At 41.3% G+C, this 14,609-nt stretch overlaps 1 protein-coding gene across 2 annotated transcripts in view; it reads right to left on the bottom strand.

Moving 5' to 3' along the window:
• Positions 1-1,780: 1,780 nt before the first annotated feature.
• Positions 1,781-14,609, bottom strand: part of STK24 (serine/threonine kinase 24) — a 134,067-nt gene continuing 121,238 nt past the window's right edge. For both annotated transcript variants that reach the window (XM_024578918.4, XM_024578917.4), the window contains 4 exons: positions 12,871-13,000; positions 9,076-9,144; positions 6,545-6,681; positions 1,781-2,816 (listed from right to left, as the gene is read on the bottom strand). In XM_024578918.4, coding sequence (XP_024434686.1) covers positions 2,780-2,816; positions 6,545-6,681; positions 9,076-9,144; positions 12,871-13,000 — 373 coding nt within the window. In that variant the 3' untranslated portion in view covers positions 1,781-2,779. The remainder of the gene's footprint in view (positions 2,817-6,544; positions 6,682-9,075; positions 9,145-12,870; positions 13,001-14,609) is intronic.

The raw sequence follows: 14,609 nt of genomic DNA, 5'->3' as shown, positions 1-14,609 counted from the left end.
CTCTAACCATTTATACCAATAGGCTTGACTGAAATCCAGTCTACCTATGAGCATAACCATTACTTGTATTTGCGATTGGCTTCAGCTTCATCTTGATACAAAAGTCTGTCCAGAGGTATCCAGCCAAGTAATATGAAAAACAGACACATTCATTGAGGAAGACACAAGAAACATTGTACATAGGATAATAACGCCTCAGTCTCCTCCAAAGTAGGCACCTCAGGACCTCCCACAGTTTTCCCAATTGCCATCGGCTGCCCCATCGTATTTCCCTGAATCTCACTGACGGTCTGCAATCTCTTCCTTTCAAAGGTGATTTTAGTTTTGGGAAAAGCCAGAAGTCACACGGCACCAAATCTGGTGTGGGGGGCTGAGTCACCTGGGTGACTTGATGTTTCACCAAAATACTCTGCACAAGACATGCATGAGCAGGCGTGTTGTCTTGATGAAGCTGCCCATCGCCAGTTGCCCATAACTGCGGCCTTCTGAATCATCCCAATAGTTTCCATTGAGGACTGTTCAAGCTTAACACAAAATTTGATGCAGATTCGTTGTTCTACTTGCTCAGCCACTTTGAACGTAATGGCCACACAGTACACATGCTCACTCAACTGCATCCACCACCCCCACTGACTAGTACAGTGAAGTCATCATTGTTCACACAGGCACATTCTAGTCTACTCTCTTTGGCTGCCAGGTTACATCGATGTGCAAAATGTTCTCGTTATATTAAGAATGGCTTGACTTTTTCCGGATAGATCCTGTATGTCATTGTCCAGTTACAGGAACTTTGAATCAGAAAGCTGCTGTCTGTCTCTTCTGTCTCTCTTAAAATTACACAAGCACTGTGGTGGAACACTGTTCATTCTTTGAGTGATTCTCCTATAATGAACAAAACTGATCTTTGGTACATGCCTCATAGGGAAATCAAAGTTCCCTCATACTCTCAGACACACAAAATGAAGTATTCTTAAAATTTATTATTTGTTAAGTCTTGCTACAGAATTAACATGCACAATAAGAATTAGCAAGTTGGTTCTATTTCCCATAACCAAAAAGTATCCTTTATAGAAATTCAACCCAAATGTACTTCTAATTAAAAACAATTTATTTCAGAATTTAAAAATTAAACCCCATTAACAAACCTAAACAATAACCACCCACTCCAACGTCTCTGACTCAGGCCTCTGTCCTCTTCCTGTAGCCTCCAAGCCACAAAGCCAGCAGGTATCTGACCTTCCATCCCGAAGTTTACCCAGTAACTTCCTTGCCTCCAAAAATCCTTTGTCTTCCCCCTCAAGAACTGCTACTCCAACAAGAGATGACAATGATTCATATCAACAAATATTAAAAGTGCCACACATACATAAATCAGACAGTAAAGAACTGCTGTAAGACACCCTAATTCTCATATCAGAGACCCAGAGGTTCCCCCCCTTGGCAAGCAAAATCCTGCCACAAGCCAAGAAAAGTATACACCTGGCTGACAAACTAGCAGACACGAGCCCCTATAAGAGAACAAAATAACCCTTAATTGAGGTCCCTGGGAAGAAAAAGAGCAATTTTACAATCAGCAGTGTTCATCTTTATCTTCTCAATGACCAATTTTTAAAACTTGCATAGAGAATTGATCTGAACATTCAGCATTTTGAATGTGGGCACTTCTTTCCAGAGTATTCCAAAATGTCTCATCACACACCAAGTCACACATTCACATACACAAATACAGCAGGTGCACTGCACCCTCACAACAGTCACATTTCAAGGAGAGTATGCAAGGTAAGTGTTATAAAATTTATTCGTGGAAGCATTCACACATTTTTAGGTGGGAAAGGTGATATGCAAATTTCACTACAAGGTACAACAAAATCATATGGGAAAGAATGGTACAGCTGGCGCAGGGCTGGCAGTGGAACAATTCCAAATGAATGTCAGATGAGAGCACTTCACTGGGGGAAAACATAATAATTTAAAGCTTCATGAGACAAGATATGTTCCAATTGAAAACATTAAGAAATAGTACCATCAATGAAAAAGGAAATCAACTTCTAAGTGTACCAAAAGGGCTGAAGGGCAAACGAAAATTTTCATTTGTTGAGGTACAAATAGGAGTGTTCTGTAAGAGGGGCATTAATTATTATTAATGATGAACCCTGCAAATACAAAATAAAACCCAAATCACTGGTCACATAATCCAAAATTTACATGTAATAAAGGCAAGGCAATAGACTCAAGTTATGGCCTGTCAAATATTTACTCCACTGACATTATCTACAGAAGCACTTGGCCAATTTGTACACAGTGATTCCTTATGCACGCTGAAAAGGTTTCTGTAAAAATGACGCTATATACAAATCTATACACTGATCCACCAGAGCGATTCTCCATCTCCCAGGGAGGGGAGTTACAACTTAAAGCCGGATACCTGAGGTTTCATTTCTTCAGATGCCCTTTCATAATCCCAAATATACATTTCCAGGTTTGATTTTTATTTTTAAAGATACTTTCCTTGATATGTGTGCTATGGTTAAAATTAAAAACAAGAATAATAAAATAAAATGATCACTTGAAGGCGCTGACGCTCTCCATCTCATCTAGAGACTTATATGGCCAAGGCTAGTGAGGAAGGACCTGTGGCCCTGGACAGGCAGCCTCGGCTGGGGGACAGCCCCTCAATGGTGCATATCTTCAGCAAAGTCAGCAAAGGCTCTCATTGACTTTTTTGAAGGAGGAGGACAAAGAAGAAAGTAAAAACAAAACCCCAAATGCCAAAGGAATTTCAGTGGGATGAAGTTCCTCCACCACTTAGAGAATATCTAGGAAAAAACAAAGAGAGAAATAGAAGTAAATAAATGCCATTTCTATAAATTAAAAAATTAATTTGCAAAAATTAAAAAAACCCAAAATCCTAATTTTTACAAACATTCCCAAGTCATAAAACAACAAAGCAACTATCAATGAATTAATTATATAAAGAATTCAGCCCTGGCTGGTGTGGCTCAGTGGTTGAGCGCCAGCCTGCAAATCAAAGGGTCGCCAGTTTGATTCCCAGTCAGGACACATGCCTGGGTCACAGGCCAGGCCCCCAGGTGGGGGGCGAGTAAGAGTCAATGACACACTGATGTTTCCCTCCCTTTCTTTCTCCCTTCCCTTATCTAAAAAATAAACAAATAAAATCTAAGAAAATAAAAAAGATACATAACATTCAAAAACAAGAATTCATAACAATTAAGAAAATCCAGACTCCAACACAAAAATTTTCATAGGTAAAAAGTGAGAATGTGATTCAGCCTTCCAGAAGAAAAAAAACAAATGTGAATACAACAGTAAATGATACATCTTTACTTATAATCAATTTTTAGAAACTGAAAAATCAGTAATACCCAACAACACAATAAGATTCCAGGAACACATAAAACATGGCTGGTTTCAGTACTAGTGCCAGAAACTATTTTGGCCACAAAAACACTGACAGTTGTTCAGGTAATCCACTTCCTAAAAAGGTCTCTTAGATTTTTTTTGTAATTATAATAATTAGGAAGCAACTCTGATGTCCAATAATTGAGAAACAGTTAATAAGCATCTAAATAAAACAACAGATCAGAAATTGTAATTATATTCAAATAATATGAAAACTATACACAGTAAGTGTGCACAAAATTATACATGTAGTTTTATAATTTCTTTATCCTAAGTATAAAACAATGTGCAGAAATTATATGTGCACTACAATTTTCATAAATGTAAAGAAGTAAGTTCATGACATATATATAATAATGAAAGGCAACACACCAAAAATAACGACAATGGTACTTGGGCTAGAGGGGTGGGATCATGTACAATTTCTTTTGTTTTCCAAAAATTCCACAGTATTTCTTGCTTTGGAATATAAAAAAGGATGAGGGTGAAGGTGGAGGGTCCCCTCATGACTAAGATTTCTTCAACACCTCAAAACTGACCCAGTCACAGCACATGAGTCCCATTTAATAGGACTTACACAAATATTCCAACCTAGAACGCTTCTTTTCAGGTATTTGTAATACTTGGCATTCTCCCAGAGAACAGTTACATAAGAACCTCTTAAAAAGCATGCCTTAGCCACAGATCCTAAGACTGACTTTTCAGAAAACATAAATGCCTTAGTCACAGGAGGAGTTGGTGCCATACAAAAGGATCCACACATTAATTCAAACTAAGATGTACAGGAAGCCTTTGAAATGCTTTAGACAATACTGAGTTCTCATTTTTTTTTGAGGTGATCCATTGAACTAAGGCATTTGGGAATAAAATTACTACGAAGCATGAGCAAGGACCTCTGTGGTTTGGCGGCATTTGGGTGGGGACATGTAGGAAGAGAGTGGGGAGTCCAGAAGGAGTAAATGGACAGTACCAGCCAAGGTTTGCAAGAAGCAGATAGGGACCCCAGGAAGGAAGGTCATTTGATGGCTGAGGAGGAGGGTTCACAATCAAAAAGAAGGAAAAACAAGAGAGAGCCATCTGGGGAAGAAAGAATGCTAACTTAGTATGCCTAATGCATCACTGGAAAGTTAAACCTCAAACATAATGTGGACAGTTGTATTTGTACTATATGGCTGCTGAGCATCTGAAATGTGCTCACAACACATTGAGAGTTCACAACAGATGTGCTGTGAAATATAAGACACATATTGGATTGCAAAGACTTAGCACCAAAAGAAATGTGAAATACCTTACTGATACGTTTCTTATATTGATTACATCTTAAAATAAGACTACAGATGCACTGGGTTAAAAAATTTAATATTAAAACTTATTTCACTTGCTCCTCTTTTACTTTTTTTTTTAATGTGGTTACTACAAAATTTAAAGTTCTATGTGTGGCTCACATTATTTTCCTACTAGTGCTGGTACAGATCAACTCATACCAGCAACTGAAGCAAGGGGAACACAAACAGACCGATTAAATATGCACAGGCCACACCTGAGTGCTGGAGATGCAGGGAAACCAAGGCACGTATAAGAATCATTAGTAACAATTTCAGGCAAGTTGGGAAAATATCAGCCCTAAAAGTGGCACTACAAAAGCAAAAAACAAGACCAAAAACAAGATGGTAATGCCACCAGTTTCTGGTTTAAGTTCTCTTTGTTTGAGATTTAAGGCTTTTTTATTTTTAGTGAGAAGTAAATGTCACTAAAATGAAGTGTGAGGTGATTCCAAGTTTCTTTGAGAAATTAGAAAAATGGACCATTATATGTGAGGAGAAAAGCTTATGTGATGATGATATAAAACAGTCGATGAATATTACAACAAAGCTTTGCTAGAAACCAACTGCATACACATGACAGATACACACCAACATGGTAACAACAGTGTTTGTGTGAGGATGTGGTGACTTCTTTGTTCTGTTTTCCTTTATTTTTGTAATTCATTAGTTTCAAAAGGGGCAGGGGAAAGAGGACAATTCTTCCTATTACTTCAAAATTGAAAGAAGACAAGTAAACAGTCTGTATTCTCTAGCCTAACCTTCAGAGCAAGTTAGAAATGTTGGGATGTCTTTTACAAAGAAACCTGAGAATTCAGGAGAATATAACTGAAGGGTAAGAATTAAGGTTTTCCTTTGATGTCCCTCTTTAGAGGGACTCTTCACAGGATATCGGAAGCCCCTTCAATCATCACTTATAAGAAGTGGCAAAGATGACCCCATGTATCCCAAACTTTTTTATATGCTATCAAGCTGACATCTCACAACATACCTGAAATGTTCCAAATTCTCGGCAGGGCTCAGTCATCATTGGGAAGGTGAATGTCAAAGCAATGACATGCCTTGTGCTCAGGGTGTTGAAGGTTTGGGATGTAGAGGAGAGATGGGGCCACAGAGACTCTGGACAGCACCCATCCGTTCTCTCTAAATACCCCCAAATGACTACTTACGCCAGGGTGTCAGTCAAGGAGTCTCCTAAATCAAGTTCAAGAGAGCGGGTAGGAATACCAGGTCATTATTCCTCACCCGCAACCAGGGCCACCAGTGGGGACCAGGAGCACCCTGCAGGCTGGTGCAGACAGAGTGTACTGAGTCACAACAAAGCTTCAGGGCAAGAGGCAGAGCTGAGATCTGGCATGGCAACACAAGGGAAAGAGCAGACCCACATCCTTCCTCATGGAACTCACCAAGCCCGAACTTACAGAATTTTTGGACACTTGACTTTAAAGCATAAAACCAAACAGATAATTACCAACATCTGGCTAAGGACTATATAATTAGGCTACATCATTAAAGTAGACATTTTAAAGTAACTTTGTACTCATGTGGCACAAACTTCTGTGGTCCTTCCCAGTCGTTTCCAGATTCGTATCATTCATTCATACTGATTTCTATCATTCAGAACCAGGGAACAGAAACAGAGTAGGAACAAAGCGCCAAACTGGCAAACGGAGTATAGAAGAGCAGTCTGTTTGAAGATGCTCCCACACCCTCTGCAAAAGCCAGAGGACAAATGGTATGGCCTCCATGAGGCTCTCTTCCCTGGAGGCAGTGACCTCAGCTGCAGCACTGGTGGCAGTTACCTCTGGAGCCGCTGTACCAGCTGGGCCACCATGGTATCCGAGATCCCGGGGCATGCCTCTTCTGCCAAGTAGATGGCCCCTCGCAGTTCTTCTATGGACCCCATGTTACCTCCACACGCTTGGCTCTTCTCCTTCAACTTGAAAGACACAAATGTGAAGATCATAGGAATCAACGAGCATCTATTTTAGAGAGTAACAAAATGTGTGCATCCATAACAACTGCAGCCACGTGAGTACTGGCAGCGGCTTCAGCTCAGGACTGGCTCACTTCCCATTTCTTTCAATGAACAGCTTTCTGGATGCTGAGAACACTATGTATAGAAAGGTCATTATTTAGACCTAAGTCATCACCTTCACTAGAGTGAAGAGAGACAACTAGCATCCTGTGCATCTTTTCAAAATGTGATCATGGCAATCCATCCTCTGTTTTATTTTTCCACTTCAATCTAATCTTATACCAGAAAAGCAATTTCAAAATTACTAGTTTCCACACTAAAGCTGCCATGTGGGCTATCTAAAGCTTACTAATTAGATAAAGCTTATTAATACTAGTAATTAATATTAATTAATATGGTTGGTTCACAGACGCCAAGAAACTGTCTTGTTGGTCCTCTTGTCTCAAAATAGTCTATTTCATATAAATAAGTGCCAGCCCTAAATTCTGGGAATCTGCAACATCCCTCTTAACACCTCTGCTCCCCTGAGAAATCATGACAGTATCATGACAATCTGTTTAGGCACCTTCCTCACTTTAAGGTCAAATTGGTCTCTTTTTGGAATGTGACCAATATGTACAGCGCAGAAAGGGGGCTGCTCGGGTCAAGGAGCAGCCAAGTCAGGACTGAGGGCCACTTGGAACAGGCTCCAGTTGGCAGGTGCAGAGAAAAAAAATATGACTTCTTCTTCAGGAGTCTTCCTCCTCAGTTTCATGTTTAAGAAATAGTTTACAAAATAGCTTTGGTTTTTAAAGCTGCTGTGAACACATGCCATCATTCCCAGCATCAGTCTCATTCAAGAAATAATAGTTTCTCCTTCTCCCTGCTAAAGGGACACACAGAACAACAGGAAAGGCCTGCCCTGTGAGTTTACCTTTAAGTTTAGCTAGAATAAAAAATGAAAGTATTATTACAGCTAGGATTACCCATTAATTCTGAATAATGATTTCTTCATATGCCCAGTAACAAATAAACAGCTTCAGACATGTAAGAAAATATATGCCATTTTCCCTAATTGCCTGATTGATCCCAGTAAAGTCACAATAAAGGGTCTCAGGAAAGCAAGAGAGCATCTAGAAAACCTGAAGGATGAATCTTCCAAACAATACACAAAAAGAGCAAAATGGGGTCTTATGGTCATCCTAGGAAGAACAATGGTATCCAGAAAATTAACCAAGGCTAGAGCCAGAAAGCAACACAGAAGGGGCCTCTACCTGACCTGTGTTGTTTAGTTTTCCAATTAAAGGCAGTGTGTTCAGTGGTTACAGGGTTGGACCCTAGTCTGCCTGGGTGGAAGGCAGGGCCCTTAAGCAAGCTTGTGAAAGCAGCTGCTGGGCTGGGAAAGGGGTGGGAGCTGGTAGGAGGGGCTAAAAGAGGGAGCAGGATAGAGACTGGCCTAGAGCACCCTGGGCACTGCCAAGGTGAAGGCACTGGGGAGAGGGTTCAGGCCAAGGGGAGCACTTCCTTCCTACCTTTGACAGCCCACCTCAAGTCTGAAGGTTTTGTGACACAGCATTCCTGGACAGCAATGAATCACCACACAAACAGAAGTTACTGACTAGTGTGACTCAGTCTGAATTATCTTAAAGGCCACCTGAGCAAGGAAGTAGGCACAAGAAAATGAAAAGAAAGGGGTATTTCCAACATTTTTCCCACTCAGATACTAATCAAATGAAAAATCTTCATTCTCACAAAATCTCTTCTTAAAACATCTCAAATACACAGTATGCATATAGTATGCATACAGACCTCTCATATAGATGTAGATATCTATATGCCTCCTTGAGAAGGAACAGGGAGATGGGCACAAGATGCGGTCACAGAATAAGGAACTGAAAAGGGCCCTCACCTGGGAAACAAGTTACCCTGTTGGGTACGTTGACTACTCTGGGTATTGAGTAAGGGTTAGGATTAATCTGGGGGCTCAATGGGAAACACAAGGACTCTGGGGAACCTGGTGTCTCCTTTAAAATAAAAACTGACTTTTTACACTGCCATAAATGTGTCTGAGACAGACAGATCAGGTTATACCCAAATACTTTTCACTGAAAGCAGCACAACTGAAGTTAAAAACTGCTTTGGTAACATACGGACTTAGGCTGGGTCACTGATGCCCTGTCTGTATACTCAAGGCGGTAACATGGTGACATTTCCAAGAGGCTGGATTCTAGCCAGCCTTCCAGGAGCAAACCGCACACTCTCCTGCATGTTCTAACCTCTGAGATTCTACTGGCAACACTGTCACAGAGGAGTGCCCTGTTCTCTAGTTCTTTTCTTCTCTTCTCAGCTCCCCCAAGGGTCAACTGGGTGTCTTACCTCTGCAAACAAAGGAGAAATAATTGTAGACAAACACTGAGAGAAAGGCCTCTTTGGGATGTCTTTCATCTTGGGGGGGAAAAAAAGGTGATTAGAAATATTTAACATTCAAGTTTGCAGAAATTCCATAAACTTCTAATAGCTTCTATCCAAATATAATGTCTGCAATGTTCTCTACCCTGTACAAAATCTGAATAGGACTGTTTTACATCCTTCTCTGGACAACAAAGTCCCATTAGCAGTGATATGCAAAACCATGGTCTGAATTCCACATGGAAAGGTAATAGGGGTCCACAAACGGCACTTTGTGGATGCAGGCAATGCTGAATTGTACCACCGTGCTACCTATGTAGGAGGACTTGACCAATGAATCCCTGGAAATTGAGGTCAATTTCCAGGGTCAGAGCTGGCTACTTCAAGTGGCTGTCATAAAACAGTAGCCTATTTTTCACTTTTGCAAACTCTATCTGAACATTTAATGACTCACATCCACTTATCAAAGGAGGACTTATCATAACACCAAGGGACAGCCACTGGTCAACTCTGTCTGAGAGAAATTACACCCCTGCGCTTTAAAAAAATCCTAAAAACAGCTTTCCATAAATTTAAAACAGGCATGAAATCAATTAATCAAAATAAAGTTTTATATAACTATCAAAAGCAATACATTTGTTTTTAAGATTTTTCCAACTACAGTAGACACCCAGTATTATTTAATATTAGTTTCAGGTGTTGCTCATACTGATTGGACATTTATATAATTTACAAAGTGATACCCCTGGTAGGTCTACCTTATCTGTGGTAAGTACGACACCACAGATAGTTATTACAATATTACTATGCTCCTTATGCTGCATCCCTACGACTATTTTATAACTGACAATTTGTACCTCTTTATCTTTTTTTTAAATATATTTATTGATTATGCTATTAGACTTGTCCCATTCCCCCCCACACTCCACTCCATCCTGCCCACCCCCTCCCTCCCACATTCCCCCACTATAGTTCATGTCCATGGGTCATACTTATAAGTTCTTTGGCTTCTACATTTCCTACATACACTATTCCTACCCTCCCCCTGTCTATTTTCCACCTATCATCTATGCTACTTATTCTCTGTACCTTTCCCCCCATCGCCCCCTCCCAATCCCCTATTGACAACCCTCCATGTGATCTCCATCTCTGTGGTTCTGTTTCTGTTCTAGTTGTTTGCCTAGTTTGCTCGTTTTTGTTTTAGGTGTGGTCGTTAATAACTGTGAGTTTGCTGTCGTTTTTACTGTTCCTATTTTTGATCTTCTTTTTCTTAGGTAAGTCCCTTTAACATTTCATATAATAAAGGCTTGGTGATGATGAACTTCTTTAACTTGACCTTATCTGAGAAGCACTTTATCTTCCCTTCCATTCTAAATGATAGCTTTGCTGGATACAGTAATCTTGGATGTAGGCCCTTGCCTTTCATGACTTGGAATACTTCTTGCCAGCCCCTTCTTGCCTATAAGGTCTCTTTGGAGAAATCAGCTGATAGTCTTATGGAAAGTCCTTTGTAGGTAACTGTCTCCTTTTCTCTTGCTGCTTCTAAGATTCTCTCCTTCTGCTTCATCTTGGCTAATGTAATTATGATGTGCCTTGGTGTGTTCCTCCTTGGGTCCAGCTTCTTTGGGACTCTCTGAGCTTCCTGGACTTCCTGGAAGTCTATTTCCTTTGCCAGACTGGGGAAGTTCTCCTTCATTCTTTGTTCAAATAAGTTTTCAATTTTTTGTTCTTCCTCTTCTCCTTCTGGCACCCCTATAATTCGGATGTTGGAATGTTTCAAGATGTCCTGGAGGTTCCTAAGCCTCTCCTCATTTTTCTGAGTTCTTGTTTCTTCATTCTTTTCTGGTTGGATGTTTCTTTCTTCCTTCTGGTCCACACCATTGATTTGAGTCCCAGTTTCCTTCGCATCACTATTGGTTCCCTGTACATTTTCCTTTGTTACTCTTAGCATAGGCTTCATTTTTTCATCTACTTTTTGAACAAACTCAACCAATTCTGTGAGCATCTTGATAACCAGTGTTTTGAACTGTGCATCCGATAGGTTGGCTATCTCTTCCTCGCTCAGTTGTGTATTTTCTGGAGCTTTGAAGTGTTCAGTCATTTGGGCCTTTTTTTTTTTTTTTTGTCTTGGCGTGGCTGCTACTTAAAGGGGTGGAGCCTTAGGTGTTCACTGGGCGGGGTAACGCTGGTGGCTGCGCTGTGACGCTGTAAGTGGGGGAGGGGCCGAGAGGGAGCAATGGCACCCACTCCACTCTCCACCCGATTTCAATTTTTCACAATCAAACTGGGCCCCTCTGGTGCTGGTTCCCGAGTGGGTGGGCTTGTGCACGCCCTAGGCCCCTGTGGGTTTCTCTAATGACCTCTCCTGTGAGGCTGTGAGTCTCTCCTGCTGCTGCCCCAACCCCCACTGGCGTTTTCAATCAGAGGTTTGCCTGGGTTGCGTGGTCTGCTTCACTCCCTGCTGTTTGTAAGGTTTATCTGTGTGCAAATGTGGAGCCGCAGAGTCTGCTAGTGGTCAGACTGCCTGCCTTGTTTGTCCCACACTCCGCCAGTCTCAGTCCCGCCACAGCAACGCGAGTCCTCTCAGGCCCCAGCTGCCCGTCTCCGCCCCTCCTATCAGTCTGGATGAATGTTTATTTTTTATTTCCTTGGTGTCGGACTTCCTTGCCATTTGATTTTCTGTCAGTTCTGGTTGTGCGAGGAGGCGCAGTGTGTCTACCTACGCCACCATCTTGGTTCTCCTGTACCTCTTTATCTTTTAACATTTTCACCCAGCCCCCCAACCCTCCCTTCCATCTGGCAACCATTATTTTAATTCTCTAAGTTGTTCTTTTGTTCATTTATTCTGTTTTTTTTTTTTTTTTTTTTTTTTTTTAAGATTCCACATGTAAGTAAAATCATGTGGTACTTGTCCTTCTCTGACATTTCATTTAGTATAAAAGTCTCTAGGTTCATTCATGTTGTCACAAACAGTAAAATTTCACCCTTTTTTATGGCTGAGTACTCTACATATGTACTACATCTTCTTTATCCATTTGTTTTTTGATGGGCAGTTAGGCTGCGTAATATCTTGGCTATTATAAATAATGGTGCAATGAACATAGAGGTGTATATAGTCTTTCAAATCGTGTTTTGCATTTCTTTAGATAAATATCCAGAAGTGGAGTTGCTGGGTCATATGGTAGTTCTATTTCTAATTTTTTGAGGTACCGCCATACTGTTTTCCATAGTGGCTGCTCCAATTTGCAATCCCACCAACAAAGCACAAGGGTTTCCTTTTCTTCACATCCTCACCAACACTTTTTGTTTGTTGATTTATTGATGACAGCTATTCTATCAAGTGTGAGGTGGTATCTCACTGTGGTTTTAGTGACTTCAAATAAAACTTAATCCCAAAATTCTAGTACTTTATATGAATGACCCTATATGCAAAATAGGCCCAGTCCTATCAAGAGAGCTTTAAAGTTATTTCATATTCGAAACTTCACCCCACAGCCCATGACTCCCACTATATGTCCAAGTGTCAGGAAATGTTGACTCCACAGGACAGCAGGACAGAGAGCAGAAATTAGCACTGTAGGTCTGACTCTGAGTAACGAGACAGAACAAAATCTCTTACTGTCAATTCTCTTAGACAGCAAAATTCCAAAACAGGATGCCATGAGGGATCACCTAGCCCGCTAACACAGTCACAGAAAAGTGACTGGAAAATGCTGCTGACTAATAACATGTGTTAGTCACTCCAGTAACAAAAAAACATACCTTATTTCTTTCTAAATCCGACGGCTGAAGAGCTCCATTCTCAAGACTCTTTGGATCTTTCTCTCGGATTGTGAAGATCCAGTCTCCTGAGTCACTCCCTCCAGCTGCTTGGCCATCTGTGTCCGTTTCCCTTAACACAGAAACCCAGGAGAACTCCATGACTGACCTGGCTCTGCAGGGACTAACACTTCATGGAGGAGACACACTGGAGGCCTCTCAAACCACAACTGAGTACTTAACGTTGCCCGGCTACTATGCATGTCTTCTCTGTCTCACACTCACACTCCACAGCTACTTCCGATCTTCTCCACTCCCCACCAGTGACACCCAGTCCCATTCCCTCTTGGGCTGCAGAAGAAAAGTTTGCCTCCTACCTCACAGAGAAGAGAGACCATCAGAATGTGGTTCCCATAACATCCCACAGTGCCAGCTGAATCCACACCCACCTCTCCCACCTCTTCCTCAAATGGCAAGCAGGGTCTCTTCCCCTACAGAACAATCCTCTCCTCCACTGATAGCCCCTTTTCTCTTGGATTTTTCTCCCCTTAAGCTCCTTCCCACCCAAGATTCAAAATGCGTTTCTTTCGCTTACTCAACACTGCCTCCCTTCTACCTTCAGCCAGTCTCTCTGCCACAGCTCTTGAATGTTACTACACTTACTGCCTCTATTTCTTACCTTCCATTCACTCTAAAACTCACCCCACACCTGCAACTGCTATGGCCAAGGCCACCAAGCCTCTATATACCACTAGACAAAGGAGTTACTGGTCAATCCTTACCCTGCTTGAACTGTCAACAGAAAATCATCCTGCTGATCACACCTACCTCTTTTAGATGCTCCAGACTCCTGAGGCCACATTGTGTTTGAATTTCTTTTGACCCATGTCATTCCCAGGTTCACCCTTTATGCTGGCATTTCCTAATACTTTGTCCTAAGCCTCAGGCCCTCCTCACTCTGCAGGTATGCCATGAATGACATCATTTGTTCTCATGGCTCCAATGACCACTTATAGAGTGGTGATTCCTAAATCGGTATCATCTACCAAAACATTCTCCTGAACTCTAAATCTCAGTGCCACTCTCAACTAGACACACCCATTTGGTCATCCTATCAGCAATTCAAACACGTCTCACATCAAACTCAGTTTCCTGTACCCTGGCCTCCCCAGGCCAGCCTCTTTTCCAACATCATCATCTCAACAGTACCCACCACATTGCTGAAGCCAGGACTGTCTCCTCCTCCTTTACCCAAATCCATGGACACATCTAGGTTCTCTGTTCATCTTTCCATCCCCATGGCTACCACCCTAATTCCTCAACATCACCTCAACAAATTCCAAATCAGTGATTCTCATTCTTGGCTTTATAATGGAATCACCTGGGACCTTAAAAAAACACTTGGGTCTCATGCTCAGAAACTTGGATTCAACTGGCCTGGCTTCCCTTCCTCTTTTATGTACTGAAATGGCTCCTAGACCTAACTCATCTCTTTAGCTAACAGAATTCATAGATGCTTAACTTGATACACTTGGTTTCTGGTAACTTCACAGTACAGAGTTTTTACAATGCCCAGCATCTACTAGAACACAACACGATATTACTAAAACACAATTGTACCTTCTTAAAATATATACCTAAAGCAGTTTCATCTGATCAGAATTTTGAGAGCAGGAAGTATAACAAAGGCAAAAGAAACCAGGTCAAGTTCACTTTATGAAGTTTTATCACAGACTTTAATG

The sequence above is a fragment of the Desmodus rotundus genome, chromosome 13, assembly GCF_022682495.2.
Source record: "Desmodus rotundus isolate HL8 chromosome 13, HLdesRot8A.1, whole genome shotgun sequence".
NCBI lineage: Eukaryota > Metazoa > Chordata > Mammalia > Chiroptera > Phyllostomidae > Desmodus > Desmodus rotundus.
The sequence above is the reverse complement of the archived record's forward strand: the minus strand, read 5'-3'. Positions and strand labels throughout refer to the sequence as shown.